The sequence below is a fragment of the Labeo rohita genome, unplaced genomic scaffold, assembly GCF_022985175.1.
Source record: "Labeo rohita strain BAU-BD-2019 unplaced genomic scaffold, IGBB_LRoh.1.0 scaffold_94, whole genome shotgun sequence".
NCBI lineage: Eukaryota > Metazoa > Chordata > Actinopteri > Cypriniformes > Cyprinidae > Labeo > Labeo rohita.
The window spans coordinates 75,992-94,081 of record NW_026129898.1 but is presented as its reverse complement, the minus strand read 5'-3'; the positions used below and the strand labels follow the sequence as shown (position 1 = coordinate 94,081).

The 18,090-nt window shown below is 36.8% G+C and overlaps 2 protein-coding genes across 4 annotated transcripts; one reads left to right on the top strand and one right to left on the bottom strand.

Annotated features, from left to right (window-relative positions):
* Nucleotides 1-604: 604 nt before the first annotated feature.
* Nucleotides 605-13,045, bottom strand: zgc:92594 (uncharacterized protein LOC436996 homolog). Of its 3 annotated transcripts, XM_051105216.1 has the most exons (8): nucleotides 12,759-13,045; nucleotides 11,925-11,987; nucleotides 8,765-9,409; nucleotides 6,053-6,148; nucleotides 5,712-5,945; nucleotides 4,622-4,644; nucleotides 4,374-4,519; nucleotides 605-910 (listed from the first exon to the last, which is right to left on the bottom strand). In XM_051105216.1, the coding sequence occupies exons 3-8, from the start codon at nucleotides 9,386-9,388 to the stop codon at nucleotides 705-707; spliced, it is 1,329 nt and encodes a 442-aa protein (XP_050961173.1). In that variant the 5' UTR covers nucleotides 9,389-9,409; nucleotides 11,925-11,987; nucleotides 12,759-13,045; the 3' UTR covers nucleotides 605-704. The 3 variants fall into 3 exon arrangements, with proteins under 3 accessions (XP_050961173.1, XP_050961172.1, XP_050961174.1); XM_051105215.1 differs by lacking the exon at nucleotides 11,925-11,987; XM_051105217.1 differs by lacking the exon at nucleotides 11,925-11,987 and having other exon boundaries at nucleotides 8,765-9,399.
* An 86-nt stretch (nucleotides 13,046-13,131) lies between these two features.
* LOC127162431 (zinc finger and SCAN domain-containing protein 12) lies at nucleotides 13,132-17,485 on the top strand. The gene is made up of 3 exons (XM_051105218.1): nucleotides 13,132-13,381; nucleotides 14,703-14,746; nucleotides 16,162-17,485. Exons 1-3 carry the CDS (start codon nucleotides 13,246-13,248, stop codon nucleotides 17,314-17,316), a joined length of 1,335 nt encoding a protein of 444 aa, XP_050961175.1. The 5' UTR covers nucleotides 13,132-13,245; the 3' UTR covers nucleotides 17,317-17,485.
* Nucleotides 17,486-18,090: the final 605 nt, after the last annotated feature.

The window sequence follows — 18,090 nt, the reverse complement described above, 5'->3', positions numbered from 1 at the left end:
AATAAATAAAATTAATAATAATAAAAGGTTAATAAAATAGCTGTCAATCAATCAATCCTTAAGATTTTCCCATTCACCCTCCCAGTTTTTTTTCCAGATATTTCAGTTTTAGTTTACTGCAGCAGCAGCTAACTAATAATAAATGACTTGGCCACAAAACAGTTGATTTTTATGTTATGAAACTATACTTTATTATACATTTCCAACACAATTACTTACCAAAAAAAAAAAAAAAGGATTGAAGAAATACAGCAAAATATACTACAAACTTATAAAAAAAAAAAAAAAGTGCAAATGGAGCCCATCCCAAAATGACATTCATGCAGTCTGAGCTTTTAAACACATCTAGAATTTACTTTTTATTTATTCGTTTTTTTATTTATTTATTTTTATCCCCAACCCTCCCTCAAATAAATAAATACTGTTATAAAGATAATATGGACATCTCGGAAAATAGTTTTTATACTCGGGCATGTCACAGACTCACCTGCTGTCTATAATATTCTGTGTAATCGAAAATTCTCATTTTCTGTTTATATAATGGCATAACCGATTCATTTCACCGGAACGATCCTATTACAGGAATGAATACGCTCCCTTCAAATGCAAGTCCACTGCATCATGAACTCTATATGCAAGACCACAGGAGACGGCGGCTCATTTGAGACTTTGGCTTGGGGAACTCAAGTGCAGATCCTCTTCTGCTAGTCCTCCTCATCCTCTTCTTCCTCCTCCGGTGTATATTCTTCATCTCCAGAATCAGTGAGGTTCTGCTCCTCCTCTTCCTCACTCCTCATCTCCTCCTCACCCTCCTCCTCCTCATTGTCATCATCCAAACTTTCTTCATCATCGTCTTCATCATCGTCATCATCTTCCACCTCCTCCTCAGCATCTCCCCCGTCAAATTCACCTTCAAAAAGGAAACCAAAAAGACAAAATTAACAAGGACAGAGTTCATTTTCAAGCATTTAAGTGTAGTTTTTCACGCCAATATGGAGCAGTGATTTTGATGACATCACCCTGCACTTTAGCATCTCAAACTTTGTCCAATCAAATGGTCTCTAGAATTCAAAGTGTCCCGCCCCCTACGCTATAAACACACACTGAAGCTGCAGCTGAAACTGGTCTGTTTGTCACCAAATCAACACAGAATTAGTGTTTTTTTGAATACTGTGAATGGCACATAGTCCACTATGTAGAGGATAGGTAATGATTCAGGTGGTGTACGTAAGTCTTCTTTTGGTGCAAGTGAAGTCTGAGACCCTTGTGCATCCAACTACGCCCCACAGTACAAACCACACCTCCTACAACAAAACGGACAAGAAGGGAATCGCTGATGTCGTCACTACTACTATTATTATTTAAGCTTCACTACTGCCACCTAGTGATGAGGCATGCATATTGTATCACATAGCTCACGTATAATAATTTACTTGAAAAGACTGTTTTAGTCAGTACTATCCACACTTGTTTCTCCACAGGAGGCAAAACTTGTAGTAGTGGGCAAAATTTGGAGGGGCGTGATCTGTAGTACTGCGGGATGCAGACAGACCCTTCTCTAGAGACCGGATAGCACAGAGAGGATCATATGGGTAAACCAGCGCAGACCATAAAATGTATCGGATCTGTATAAATTTAAATACTAAATTCTACATAAAATGCGATTATATTGTATTGCAATATGGTTGCTGTTAAGAAGACAAATGATTAGACAAACAGCACTGACGAGTAGAAGAGAGTTCCACACTTTTCAAACTGCACAGCGTGATTCTGATCACTATTTTGCTTTATTAATGTGTTCGTTCAATATGAAAGTGTTACTAATCTATTAGACTGTGGCTGTATTAAGCCCAAAGTCTACTTCACTTTTTACATGCACGCATGGGACAGAATAGTGTCGCAGATGCCGTGTTAACTTGCCGCTTGCTTTACAGAATATATCTCCAGTTCAGCTGACTTTATGTACAACATTGATGAATGCAATACAGTGTAATACAGTCAATGTAATGCAAACATTTAATCTGTACATTTACATAATTGGTAAGGGAAAATGTATGTTGTATAGCTGTGTGTACACATTAATTTCATAAATAGTAGTGATTAACTTTTTAGTGCATTTCATTCATTCACCCGACCCAAACATACATAAAAGTTTCAAATGCCACTGGCTCAATTAACATATATAGTATAGTAATAATAGCGGTGCAGATCTTATTAGCATTTTAAGTGACTTAACTCGCACTCGAGCCTTTCAGATTCTGAAAATACCCCGAGTCCATCCGAGTCCAGAGACAGTTGACGGAAATGTCACTGACTCGATGCATTAACACGAAAGTGATATTTAGTATTTGCATGTTTTTAAGTCTTGTCCAGTAGGCTACTTGAAAGCCGACGGGTTTATGTACGTACACACACTCAAAGCGCGCTCACAGAACGCGCCTCTCAGTCAATGTGCGAACACAGAGTTCTCTTTGGTTCTAATAGGTTCTGTTATTGCTACACACATGCTCGTCTTGGAGATTATTCATGTAAATGCAATCAGTTTTGTCTTAAGTAAACCTGAACAGCAGGCGACCATGTCATAAATACTCAACCAACAAAAGAAAAAGAGAAAAATATAGACATTTATTACTTCACGAAATGTCTGTAGTCTATTTCTGTAGTAGCTTTTATATAGACATACCTAAAAAAAACAAACAAACAAACAAACAAAAAAACAACACCTTTAAAAAACTAAGCTGTATTAAAAACAAAGGAAAAAAAAAAAAAAAAAAAAACACACTTATTTTAATATATTTATTTATACTTTTGATTGTATACATTTTTTATATACTTGGAGTGCTTACTTGCCTTCAGTAAGCTTGAGAATGTTTTACTTACATTAGTCGATTAGTTTTTTTCTGTATTAAAATTATTATTTTTAAAACATGGTGGCAGTTTCTAGCTTCAAAGAAAAACTATTTTTCTAACATCTTTGCTCATTTTCATTCAAGAAAAAAAAAAAGTCATGTACATCCCAAAACACATTCAGAGATAAGATGTGCATTTCCTGCTCTTAAGGTCCCATTCACCAAGATACTTACTCCTTTACCCCCACCCTTGAACTTATACATTTACTACATCGATGAATAAATTGAAGTCCCGCCCTATAATTTTTCACATTCCAAAACCTGTTTCATTCTAAAATATGTCACATTATATAGGTCAGCCATAACTACTTCTGTTACACTTAAATTTGCCTTTAAGTTTGCTAAGCAGAGCATAGACACTAATTATGAAATGTTGTGAAATCAAAAATCAAAATGGCAAGATCCACTAGAGGTTTGCTTTTCTTACATTTCAACTGACATTGCGTTTTTCTAGTTGTAAAGGTTAAAAACAGGGGTGTCTAAACTTAGTCCTGGTCCTTGGTTTAGCTCCAACTTGCCTCAACACACTTGCCAGGGGGTTTCTAGTTTGCCTAGTAAAAGCTTGATTAGCTGGTTCAGGTGTGTCTGATTGGGTCTGGAGCTAAACTCTGTAGGACACCGGCCCTCCAGGACTGAGTTTGGGGACTCCTGGGTTAAAACAATGTTAAGATACTGACAAACAGTAGTGTTTCCTTGGACTCGGACTCTGCCCATTTTAGACTCGGACTCGTCTCGGACTCGATTGGTTAAAGACTTGGACTCGACTTGGGTGGATTCGAACCCAACACTATTATAAAGTCTGTAAACATAGAAGGAAATATTTACATTTCTCCGGTTCTCTACACCGGCGTTTAGCAAAACCGGAAGCATCTGCGTACACATTCGCTAGACCGGAAAACCAACATGACAGAGATACGCAACTAGCGAATACCCTCAAATTCAAGGACTTAAGGCGGGGACACATTTCAAGTGAGAGCAAGGTTATATTGTGTTACCTTGTAAGAATCATTGTTACAGTTTTCAACTAATAATATACTAATAATATTGAAACTTTCTTGCACAAAATAAATTCAAGCACTTTCAAGGACCTGCATCTATGTATGTTTATTTTCAAAAATGTTCAAGGGTCCCGATTTATTATTATTATTATTATTATTATTTTTTTTTTTTTTATTATTATTTTTTTTTAAGATTCACAAACTTTCAAGTACTTGAAGGACCCATGAGAACCCTGTTAAATGCTTGCTACAATTATGGCCAGTACTTGCTAAAATCTTGTTTTCTTTGTAAGGTTAAAGCACTCTCGATGGGAGTTACAGCATGTTTATCTCCCAGCACAACACATATTAAACAGTAACTCACAGAGGTCTAAAGTTTCCTGGTTTTATTCACACAGTTCCCAGGCTACTCTACAATCTTACATGTTTAGTAAAAATAGACTACATATCCAGGTCTTAGACTTACAGATGGTGCTGATGAGTGTATTGGCATGCTGTCGCAACTCAGCAATGAACTCGCCCATCTTTCCCTCCATAGTTTCATACAGTGGCTCTGTGTCGACTGTGGGCTCATCAGGGAAAAACAGAGGCTTTCTCAGCAGCCGCCGGTACCTGACCAACACAGTGTTTTAAAAAGATAATATAATTGTGGACAAACCAAATCCTGTTTATGCAAATGTGTGAAAGAACCTCTGAAACAAAAGTCTGTCTTACCTTTTTATGGATGAATTGTACTCCTGTAAGAAACCCAAGAGAAACCCAAAAATATTAGGATTTGACTTCTTCAAATGTATGTTTTCTTTAAACTGCCCAACAAGGAACACTCAGTTTTCATTAACAACTTAATCGAAAGTTACTACATTCTAAATGATAGGGCTGTCAACGATTAATCGCGATTAATCGCATACAAAATAAAAGTTTAAGTTTGCCTAATATATGTGTGTGTACTGTGTGCAATTATGATGTATATATAAATACACACAAATTAATGTGTATATATATGAGAAATATGTTATTAATATACAAAATGATTTTATTTATATATATAATATAAAATATATAAAAAATATTATAAATACATATGCTTGTAAATATTTCTTAAATATATACATGAATGTGTTTGTATTTATATATACATAATAATTATACACAGTACACACACATGTATTAGGCAAACTCAAACTTTTATTTTGTATGCGATTAATCGCGATTAATCGTTGGCATCCCTACTACATGATTCTAAATGGCACAAATAATGCACCATAACTGGAAATAATCAGTTTTCTATAGCTATCCACAGACTCTTAGTTGAAGATTTTGGCTTTAATCTGATTGGCCATGTACAGGATTTTACCAGTTGTCACAAAGTGTTCATTCTAAAGTAGATTCTAGTTTACTAGATCTGCCAAAAGTTGTGAGGTTTGAGCATTAAATACTTCTTCACACTTAGAATTCAGCATGTTTGTGTGTGTGTGTGTGTGTGTGTGTACTTGTTTTTGCTACATTGTGGGGACCAAATGTCCCCACAAGGATAGTAAAACCTGAAATTTTTGACATTGTGGGGACCAGCCTGTGGTCCCCATGGGTACAAAAGCTTATAAATCATACAGAATGAGTTTTTTTGAGAAAGTAAAAATGCAGAAGGTTTTCTGTAAGGGTTAGGTTTAGGGGTAGGGTTAGGGTAAGGGGATAGAAAATACAGTGTGGACAGTATAAAAACCATTGCACCTATGGAGAGTCCCCACGAAGATAATAAACCAGACGTGTGTGTGTGTGTGTGTGTGTGTGTGTGTGTAAAATGTACCTTAATGAACTGGAAAGCGTCGCTCTCATGTAGAAGCCTCTCAAAGCCCGAGTGAACCTCTTGTAGACGGGTCTGATCTTGTGCTATTCGACTCAAGTTCTGCTGGATTCCTGAACACTGATCAGCATCGTAAGTGCTGAGACATTCACGCAGCGAGGACAGAAAAGCATCCAGATGTGCAATAGAAGTCTCTCGGAAAGCATCCAGGTGTTGGTCTGTGTCGTCCCGGTAGGCCTAGAACACATTATTTTATAAGACTAACACTAATCGGTACGTGAAGGAGAGAGGGTTTAGTTTAAACATGCCAAGTAACTAATGCCACAGGACTAGAAGTTAGTTACCTTGTTGTGCTGTTCAATCTCTTTTTGTTCCAGTCGGGTTTTTTCTGCCTTAAGGATCTTTCTGTTAGTCTTGTGCAGCTGAATGTCAAGATGGGTCTAGAGAAGACAACAGCGAGCGGGATGGGAGAACAAAAATTCTCACATCTGAAACATGAGGGCTGTTTGACCATGCAAAACCTAAGATGTGTTTCACTTCACTTTTAGACACACTCGCTTCCCTAAACGTTGCTCTTTAGGGAATCCCCGCCGCCATTTTGAAGTGCGCTCCACTTCATCAAATAGATGAAGCAAGTTAATCCTGAGGAAACGTTTGTATATTAATATGGCTTGCAAATATAGCCATGAATATGCAGTTTAATCCCTGACCTGCTTCACTTTGACTTGGTTACAGATTTGTTCAAAAAAGTGTAGTTCAGTGTGAAATGGTAGTACAGGGTTCCCACTCTTTTTTGGTGATAATTTTCCAATTTTCCATTTTCCAAATACATTTTGGCCATATCATCCAGCCCTACGATCCAAAGAAAGATTCTACATACATGAGCAGTTTCTAATCTAATTTCAAAATCTGAAGCAAAAACAGAATAGTCTAACTGCATTTTTAAGACTTTCCTTTGGTACAGTGCAGCTTTATAAAGAAAATGCTCAGCAATGGTGTCGACTGATTAATTTGCACATACACTGTAAAAACACAATTTGTTGAGTCAGCTTAAAATAATTTGTTACCCTGCTGCCTTAAAATTAAGTTCAGTCAACTAAAATAACTTTATCCAACTTGAAATGTTAAGTTGTACTAAGTAACAACTTATATATTTGTGTTTGCTAAACTTAACAGATGGGTAAGTAACCCAGCTGCCTTAAAATTTTAAGTTGATTCAACTCAAATATCCAAGTTATCACTTAGTATAATTTAACATTTCAAGTTAAATAAACTTTTTTTTTTAGTTGACTGAACTTAAAATTTTAAGGCAGCCAGGTTACAAATTATTTTAAGTTGACTCAACAAATTGTGTTTTTACTGTGTTGAATGCACTTCAAATCGTAATTTGCAAACTTGTCAACTCTGACAAGGAGGACTTGAACACAACATTAGGTCATTTCATTTCAACCCATTGCATGGGCTTCGTCTGTAGTGGGCACTTGTCCAAAGTAATCATTGACGCACATCAGAGTCATCAAGACAGAAGGCAGAAGCAAGGGAAGGGCATAAAAACTGAAGTGGAACACAATATCGATGGTATAAATTAAAGTTCTCAGAGCTTCAAATCAACGGAACCAAGTGCTTCGCAAAATGATTCACTATTTCAAAGCATTTGAAATGTCACATGTTGGTGACTCCTGCTGGTCAAAATGGTGTAAACGCAACAAAAACTCAGGCAAAATATGCATAAAAACCATCTACAAACCAAATGTTTAATTTTGTTTCAGGGCTTGTTTTGTTTGATCTATGTATGGCTCAGCTAAACAGGCCAGTGAAAGACTAATAACTACCATTATTCCTTTTAATTATACAAACGTCTCAAACAGTCTACAAAAATTAAATAAACATGATCCGAGATCAGGTAAAAACTGTAGACCTGTAGACATTGGTTTGTGATCTCAGAGAATCCACATGAATTGTGGGTTCACAGAGATCATCACCCAACGGTGAATTATTTACCTTTTGAAGCATTTTGAAATGAGGTAAAGAAGCCTTGTTTACTGAAATCTTGTGACTTTGATACGTGCTCTGAAACAATGATTTGAAATCATTCAAATAATAAGATTCGTAAAGCTTTCTAAGGCTTTGTTCACACTGCGAGCCTTAATACTCAATTCCAATTTTTCCTCAGATCTTTTTTTTTTTTTTTTTAATTTATTTACTTAATTACTTATTTATTTTTGTGTGTAGCTGTTCACATATTTTATTTAAATGTGGTCAATATCAGATTTCCAGTGTAAACAGATCACGGTTCTGAACTGACCCATATGTGCATATGCTGTCATACAGAAGTAAACACGGAGAACATAACGTAAGCGATTATGCACAGATCTGCGCAGAAGTGGCAGAAGCCAGCAAAATTATGCCTAGGCAATATATAAAAATAAAGCCAAGGACGTGACAGAAGCAGGTTTTTGAAACTATAGAGTTGTCGCTGTAATACTTATGAGTTCTGACATCACTGTACATCTACTGACTACCTTTCACAACTGTCTTGAAAACTTTGGGCATGTAAAATCCTTGAAGTGACTCCCATAAGTGCAGAATCATAACAGATGCTGATCTAGAGTGACATAAAAGTCGCACGAATTCTGATATGACGGTTCACGCTGTGGTCACATTGAAAAACAAAACAAATCGGATTTAGTACCACATATGGAAGTCAGAATTGAAAAGATCAGATTCCATGTGGTCTGTGCTGTTCACACTGTCATGACAAAAACAGATCGGAGTCACGTGTGAGCCAAAAAAAAAAAAACAACAAATTTGCTCATAGTGTTAACATAGCCTAAGTTTCATGAAGTAGTGTGTAGTGTTTTGAGCCATCACTAGGAACGCAGCCTTGTGCCACAATGCATGTGACTCCACTGGTATGAACATCCATCTTGTCTGATCATGTCTATAAAACATTAAATGGTGTCAAGGACTCCAAAATGCTCTGGAATCCAATTACTGAAACCACATTTGTAGGTATAAGTGTGAACCTATGTAAGAATGAGACATGTCAGACCTACCTTAAAATCTTTCATGGTGTTCTTCAGCGTTTTGATGGAGTGTCCACAGTGTGTTCCCTCTATGGTGCAGGCATTACAGAGGAACAAGCGCTCATCCAGGCAATAGTACCGGAACATCTCGTCGTGCTCCAAACACTTCCTCTTCCTCATGTCATTGAGCGGCTCCACCAGCGGATGCTCTCTGAACGCCGGCAGCTCCAAATGAGGCTGAACGTGCTTCGGGCACATGGACACTTCACACTTCAGGCAGGTTTTAACCGCCACTGGACCCTTCCCGTCTTCGCTAGGCTCCTCGGGACAGTAATCACAGCGAACCTGGGTGGGTCTGTGAGACGGGTCGCTCCGGCTCTGGGTGGAGCGCTCTGACTGGCCGCGACGGCGGAAACCGTCAGCGATGTTGGCCAGTTTGAAGTTCTTCTGCCAGTTGGCGGAGCTGCGGTGAGTATGTCGGCACTCTGGGCATCGCAGGCGGCCGTGGTCGGAGCGGCTCTTGAGTCTGCGCAGGCACGGCAAACAGAAGTTATGACCGCAGGGCAGCAGGTGGGGATCGCGGTAAAGATCCAGACACACTGGACACGTCAGCTCCTCCTCGAGAATACTGCTGTCTCCAGCAGATGTCGCCATGATGAGCAGACCTGTGGGGAACTGAAGCACAACAGATAGGAGAAGTCTAAAATTACTTTTAAAAACACTGTTTGTTTCCTATCTAATCTAACTTTGATCTATCTATCCATCCATCTATATTAAATCAAATTGTTTTACTGCCAAAGCAAACTCCAAAAAAATGCTGGGTTATTTATGCATTTATGCACACACACACACACACACACATACATATATGTGCATATATATATATATATATATATATATATATATACACACACACACAAACATAGTTTAAGTCTTTGGTTCTTTTAACTGTGATGATTTTGGCTCACATTTAACAAAAAACCCACCAATTCACGATCTCAACAAATTAGAATTCATATCATAGACTTCATAAGACCAATTAAAAAAAAAAAAAAAAAAAAGAAAACCTTTTTAGGGAATTGTTGGTCTTTTGGAAAGTATGTTCATTAACTGTATATGTAGTCAATACTTGGTAGGGGCTCCTTTTGCTTTAATTTCTGCCTTAATTCAGTGTGGCATGGAGGTGATCAGTCTGTGGCACTGCTGAGGTGCTATGGAAGCCCAGGTTTCTTTGACAGTGTCCTTCAGCTCATCTGCCTTTTTTTTGTCTCTTGTTTCTCATTTTCCTCTGGACAATACCCCATAGATTCTCTACGGGGTTCAGGTCTGGTGAGTTTGCTGGCCAGTCAAGCACACCAACACCCTGGTCATTTAACCAACTTTTGGTGCTTTTGTCAGTGTGGGCAGGTGCCAAATCCTGCTAGAAAATGAAATCAGCATCTTTAAAAAGCTGGTCAGTAGAAGGAAGCACGAAGTACTCTAAAATTTCTTGGTAAACGGGTGCAGCGACTTTGGTTTTCAAAAAACACAGTGGACCAACACCAGCAGATGATGCACCCCAAATCATCACAGACTGTGGAAACTTAACATTGAACTTCAAGCAACTTGGGCTATGAGCTTCTCCACCCTTCCTCCAGACTCTAGGACCTTGGTTTCCAAAAGAAATACAAAACTTGCTCTCATCTGAAAAGAGGACTTTGGACCACTGGGCAACAGTCCACTTCTTCTTCTCCTTAGCCCAGGTAAGACGCCTCTGACGTCATCTGTGGTTCAGGAGTGGCTTAACAAGAGGAATACGACAACTGTGGCCAAATTCCTTGACACGTCTGTGGTGGCTCTTCATGCCTTGACCCCAGCCTCAGTCCATTCCTTTGTGAAGTTCACCCAAATTCTTGAATCGATTTTGCTCTCAAGGCTGTGGTTCTCTCGGTTGGTTGTGTATCTTTTCCTTCCACTCAACTTTGTTAACATGCTTGGATGCAGCACTCTGTGAACAGCCAGCTTCTTTGGCAATGAATGTTTGTGTCTTACCCTCCTTGTGAAGGGAGTCAATGATTGTCTTCTTGACAACTGTCAGATCAGCAGTCTTCCCCATGATTGTGTAGCCTAGTGAACCAAACTGAGAGACCATTTTGAAGGCTCAGGAAACCTCTGCAGGTGTTTTGAGTTGATTAGCTGATTGGCATGTCACCATATTCTAATTTGTTGAGATTGGTGGGTTTTTGTTAAATGTGAGCCAAAATCATCACAATTAAAAGAACCAAAGACTTAAACAATTTCAGTCACATAGACACATATATAGACACATTCAGACACACATATATATACACATATATATATAAACTTTTAAATAATTTTATACACTTTTTTTTATTGTTATACATTACATTTGAAGAAAATCCAAATATTTTACAAACTAAAACTGAACATTACAGATGATAGATAGATAGATAAAAATGAATGAATGAATGTAGACAAGACTTATCCATTTATACACTAAGCAATACAGATTCAAAATGATTGTGTAAATTCAATTTAATTCAAATTCAAAAGGCCAAAGTAACTTTATTGATTTAAAAAAATGATAAATAAATAAACAAACAAAAAAAACAAACAAAAAAACAAATTATGATCACTTCATACTTTTCCTCTTAAGAAATAAATATTGAAGAAAGAAAGAAAGAAAGAAAGAAAGAAAGAAAGAAAGAAAGAAAGAAAGAAAGAAAGAAAGAAAGAAAGACAGAAAGACAGAAAGATAAAGAAGCATGGTGAAACAGCATCATTGTGAATGAGGTGAGTTTCTCCAGTTTACGGAGATACTCATTTTTCAGTAGCATACTATTAATTTTACTCATGCTTCATTTCGGTAAACTATTCAGATCAGTGATTGACTCAAGGACCATTTAATCAGTATCCCAGAGGATCCTCCTCAATTATAATAGCCATTGATTTACTCATATTCAAAAATGTATTGTGTATAGTGTAGTGATATACGTGAACAATACATAAACGAACAAATATGGATCAGAAAATACAAAAAACAATCTACTGTGTGACATGTAAGCCAACTGTGTAAATAAAATGCATGTCTGACCTAAGAAAAGACACACAACCTTTTCACACAGAAAATGACATATCCACACAACACACTAGAACAGAATGGGCGAAAATAACTTAAAATAACACTTACTTCAGAAGGAAAGCAGAAACAAGAGAAGTTTTGACTCTACAGCATTATATCACGCATGTCCCTCTGTGGGAGGAAAAAAAAAAAAAAAAAAAAAAAAGCAAAAGCGAAAGTACAACAACGCTGACCACATCTGAACTGCTGACTGGCGAACATCAGTATCAGGAAAATATTCCGCAGCGGAATAAACTGTTTGGACGAGACGCGTCACTGCAGGCACAGCGTGATCACGTGGTACGTGTTACTTTTGTCAGCGCTGTCGAGTCTTTTCCAATCACTGCTGAAAACAACTATTCGATTAACCGTTTCTAAACATGCTGAGCCGGATTAATATTTGCATCTCAGGAAACAGAGTTTGGACATGAAATATTAACAACGATTATACTAATATACTCAAATTCAGAAAAAAAAATATTTTATTTTACTCCGTTTAACGAACATCCCCTAAAAGGACAAAGTGACCCAACTGACAAAGCTCTCACACAAACACACCTGCACGGGTACAATGAAGATCACTCCACAAACACTTTCCATTTACCTAATCACAATACACACTATTCTGTTGTTTCATCGTGTTCTAGTCACTTAGTGAACATGCTCTGGCATAACAAACTCAAACACTTTGTTGTAAGCAATAAAAAGGAATGCATTTTAATGCTCTTATGATACTACGGACCTAAATCCAACCACTTATATTTAATTATAGTTTTGAACAAATCTGAACAGATTCACTTTGACCCACTTGTTGCGTGAATTACCTGACCTATATTGCCATATAAACTAACGACACAGACAAGCATTCGTGAATCATCTATAAGCGCTTATAGTTGCACATACCTGAAGTCGCTGTCGTGCGAAGCCTCCAGTTGACAATTCGTGATTTTTCCTCTTTTTGTTATGAAGAAGCGCATTCATTAGCTGATCCGCCCACAATCTTGCATTTCCGCAAACGAGATTTTAAACTACTGTCAGTTATGACATTGTTGTACAACACCATACAGAAACATGCACGTGTGTTTAAAATCTGAATTCGAAAATTTTTACTCTCTAAGTGTCGTATTTAACTAATAATATTAACAATATGCCAGCCCTACTTTGCTATATGCGCGCAGCAGCGCTGACTAATGACGTTAACCAATCAGAAGAAGTGTTTAATTCCACGTGACCCAGCGATTCGGGAGGGTGCGTCACACGCCATCGTGACGGGGAACGTAGTTTCAAACGTAAACTGAAGCGCTTTTGACGCAAACTCGCTGCTTTCTTCTGTCAGTGCATAAGCATATGCACATTGATCGGAGTGTTTTGGTGTTGTAGTGTTTTGGTCATGGCGGAGGTCAGAGCGCTGGGTGTTTTCCAGGAGCGGGTGAGATCGCTGTTCGGCTCGTTGCTGGATGTGCTGCTGGTTGAAATAACAGAGGCGTATCGAGAGAGTTTGGCTGACAGCATGAACATGAACCACTGTAAGTGTCTGATACTGATGAAGACAGTACAAAACTTTTCAAAAGCTGCCTGTTTATTTTGGACAGTTGTGGATATAAATCAGTGTACTTAAAATGAATTACAGTACCTTGTATTTTGGTGGAAAATAATGGTTATGATAAAGTTAAAAAAAAAAAAAAAACCTTTCCAAGAAAAAGTGCTAGGTAATGTAATTAACATTAAATAAATATGCAAACATAAAATTTAAACAAACAAATAAAATGAACATTATATTGCCTACAATGATTACAATTATAAAATCCTGTCATTATTTACGCACACACTCATGTTTTTTTTCCAAACTTCTTATATATATAAATATAGTCCTTATTAATTTGTTTATTTTCAGTTTATTTATTTTTCATGTATTATGTGTTTGTTTAGGAAATACTTATTTTATGAATTATTGTTATTATTATTATTATTATTATTATTATTATTATTATTATTATTATTATTATTATTTTATTTATTTTTTTTTTTAATTAATGTATTTACATTTATTTATTTATTTATTTATTATTTTATTTAAATGTATTTAATTTGGGGAATATACATGTTTGTTTTTGAGAATTGTGGGGACTTTCCATAGACTTCTATAGTTTTTATACTGACTAAATGATATTATCTATCCCCTAACCCTAAACCTAGCCCTCACAGAAAACATGTTTGCATCGTTACACTTTCAGATAAACCTCATTTACTATTTTTTCATAACTTTTTAACATTGTGGGGACCTACATTTGGTCCCCACAATGTAGCAAAAACAAGTACACACACACATTATTATATTTGGTGTGTTTCTATATTTTAAATTAATTTAATTAAATGTACTAATTTGTTTTATTTATTTTGGAAATAAACTATTTATTTATTTATTTATTTATTTATTTACACAGTGTTGGACCCCACTGACTTTTACCACATGGACAAAAACACTGAAGTCAGACTCAGAATAGCATATTATTTCTGCCATATACCTTTTTTATTTTCCCTATGTGCTGTGATTACTCAGAATATTCCCTAAACAGTCTATATCTTCAGCAATGTGAATGGCCCTGCTTTTTATGCGAGTATGCAACAATAAGCATCCAAACTAATCGGGTACACATGGGATCTTTAAAGGAGGTGCCATTATTATCCTCATCCATCAAGAGCAGAAGCCTTTCCACTAGTGTTGGGCTGAGTTTGTTTTTGCTTATAAGTGGTTACATTTTGATAAAATTATGCAATTAAAATATTGAAAGAAAAGGTCGATTGTGTTTCAGTTGGTGGTTGGTCTAAAATCTTCTTGTTTTACAGGTGAATGGTGTGCCAATAATCGACCTGAGAGCAGGAACCATACGGTAATTGTGTTTGACCTATTTTACAGTCCTATTCTGACACTAACATGAGTGTTTTCATGTTTTGTGATAGTTGTTCATGAGATTCTTGCCAAACTGTAAGTTGTAGAGACTTAAAACTTGGAGGGATGGTAGTTCTCACACTGCCGACAATGTGACCAAGGCTCGCCCCAGTCGGCCTGGCGGAGACACTACAGTGATCAAAAGTACAAAATTGCTCGGAACTCCTAAACCGTCAGTCGCAGCTCAAGTGTCTTATGCCGCTGGAATCCTTTTCATCCTTTTTTTGAAAAAACTATTTTGCAAACTAGTCCTAGGCTTTTCGCCAAATCAGAACCAAACCATTGCAGAAAGATGCTCTGGACGAAGAATATCAATAATTATCAAAAAGAAGAACTTTTGACTTGTCGTTGCAAAGGGACGCAAAAATGTTTGAAAGGGGCAGGGCCACTTTTAGTAAAATGCCTGTAACTGAATGGAATGAGATATATTCACCAAATTCAGAACTCTTAGTAAGAGCTCAATTTGAGGTCACAGAAAAAATAAAAAGAAAAAAATCTATAAACGGTTTATGAATACTGCCTTTTTCTGTAGTCAAAGTGAGTAGTCCTGGGAAAGTCTAGGGAGTCAAATAAAATGTTCCAATTAAAAATATAGCTGCATGTGTATATAAGGACATTTGCATATCTCAAAAAAAAAAAAAAAAAACATGGTGAAAAACATTGACCAATGAAATTTGAGCACCTATTAGACAAGGTTAACGGATGCCGATTTGAACGAAACTCGTAGGCGTGTTTGACCACAGGTGATTCTAAACGAGCATGTAAAGATTTAATGAGATCGAACCACAGCTGGCACTATAACAGTCATAAATATAAGTAAATAAATAAATAAATAAATCACATATTTCTATGATAAATTACGTGAATTTGCCAAAAATGTTTTTTTTTTTTTTTTTTTTTTTTTTTTTAATTATTATTATTATTATTATTATTATTATTATTTATTTATTTTTTAATTAATTGATTTAGGTGGTTACAGGCTTGTTACATAGTGTTTTGTTTGTTTGTTTGTCTGTTTGTTTGTCTGTTTGTTTTTTTATGTGCGTAAATGCCTTAAAGTGATTAAACCCTGGATATCGCTGCATGCAAATATATATATATATATATATATATATATATATTTTTTTTTTTTTTTTTTATTTAAAACATTTTATTTGACTTCCTATACTTTTGTTTTGTTTTGTTTTAAAGAAATGTCATCCCTAAAATGTAGTAATAATCTGTGTTCTTGTGAGTTGTTGTGCAAGTAGTCCATTTGAAGCATCACCGCAAGATAAAAGAAAAAGTGCAGTGTATCTGTATCTTCTATTAATTGAACACACATAGAGTAAATCGTGTTTTTTCTTTCTTCTACAGGACAGCAAAGTTAGAGGGATGTCTGGAGATTCTCAGCCTTTAATGAGCCTTCAATGCAGTGACACAGTCATTGACCCTGAAGAGCCGGAAACAGCACAAAATCTCAAAATCTTGCAGGAATCTCCGACTGTCTTAACAGAAGAATGTAAAGACATACAGTTAGCTGCTGTAGAAGATAAGATGATACGAATAGTAACCATGAGTGACAATGAAATGCATCTCAGTCCATGTCCAGCGCAGGAATCGCCGCCTGTCCTAACAGAATCTTCAGAATGGGAAGACATACAGATAGCCGTTGTAGAAGATAAGACGATACAAACAACAGTAGCCATGAGCGACAATGAAATACAGACAGTTCCACAGACTCCCAGCATATCTGAAGAATGTCCACCAGAAGCATCAGGCACGACTGAACCAGAGCCCGAACGAGACGTTAAACAGGAGTACGAAGAAGTAGCTGTGACAACTGAAGAAGACGAGTGGGAAATTGAGCATGCGTGCCAGACTTCAGCTGAAAGTATTGGAGCTCAGCTGAAGCCTGAGGACAATGAGCTCCATAAACCAGAAGAGTCTTTTCAAATGGACGATTCGTGTCCTCACTGGAGCCCGTCTTCCCTGGGTGGTTATTTTGCCTCTGTACGGAATCAAATAACACAGAGCCGTCTTGTAAACATGGCGTCAGGGGAAAGGCTCGGACCTGTGCGGAAGCAGGAGGACTTTGATCTGTCCGATCCTCCTTTAAGACCCTGCACTGTACGAATCCGTAGGGCCGAGATATTGCAAAGACCCACCAGGCGATTCCACGTTTGCAATGTTTGTAACAAAATCTTCATCTACAAGCGAACCCTGAGGAGACACCGACGCTTCCACACCGGCGAGAGACCCCACGGCTGCTCGCTCTGCTCCAAAGCCTTCATCCTGCGCAAAACCCTCCGGCAGCACACCAAAGCTCACTTCAGGAGGCCGTACAGCTGCACGCAGTGTGAGAAGAGGTTCAAGCACTGGCGAAAGCTGCGGCTCCACTGGCGCTCTCATGCCGGAGAGAGTCCGTTCGTCTGCAGCCGCTGCGGGAAATGCTGCAAGACTCTGAAGAGCCTCGACCGGCACCTGGCTTACGTAGACCATGACCAACCAACAGAGAGATCCATTGTTTGATACAAAAAAGGATGTAAGAATCATAACTAATGACTTTTTGCCATAATATTCAAAGTGTACACTAGACAATGCAGTTATGTATTGCCATTCGTGTTTATGAATAGTGTAATATTGTGACTTTTTCTTGTGTCTCAAACGTAAGTGGAATAAACTGAGTTGTGTGTATTCTTTACAACTGTTGTTTTCTGGAAATGTCAAGTAACAAAAACCTACAGTCAGTACATAATATGGCCTGTAGGCTATTTCTTTTTTGTTTTCCTTATTTAGAAGTTATGACAACTTATAATGGAATTATTTCCAGCCAACACACTACATTGCACTTAATATAGGATAAACATTTTTTTGAGCTCATTAGTAAAAAAAAAATAATAATAATAATAATAATACATAAGTACAAAAATAAATAGATGGTATTCCAACTTCCTTTGGCATACTTCAATCATGAATGGTGTGGTGGTGCAAAATATTAATAATAATAATAATGTTATCGGTTTAAGTTCAAATTATCAGCTAGTGTAATTTTTGCTTATAGAACAACATATATTTTACTGATAATTTTGATCACCACAAGTGAAATGGTACATATTGTACCATCATACACAGAAATCCAAAGTAACTACATAATATTGTTGATTATTATTGTTGAAAACTATATTTATTATATAGTTTTCAATTGTTTTATAATTATATTAAAACCATATATATATATATATATATATATATATATATATATATATAGTTATATATATAGTTTTAATATCATTTAATGTATAA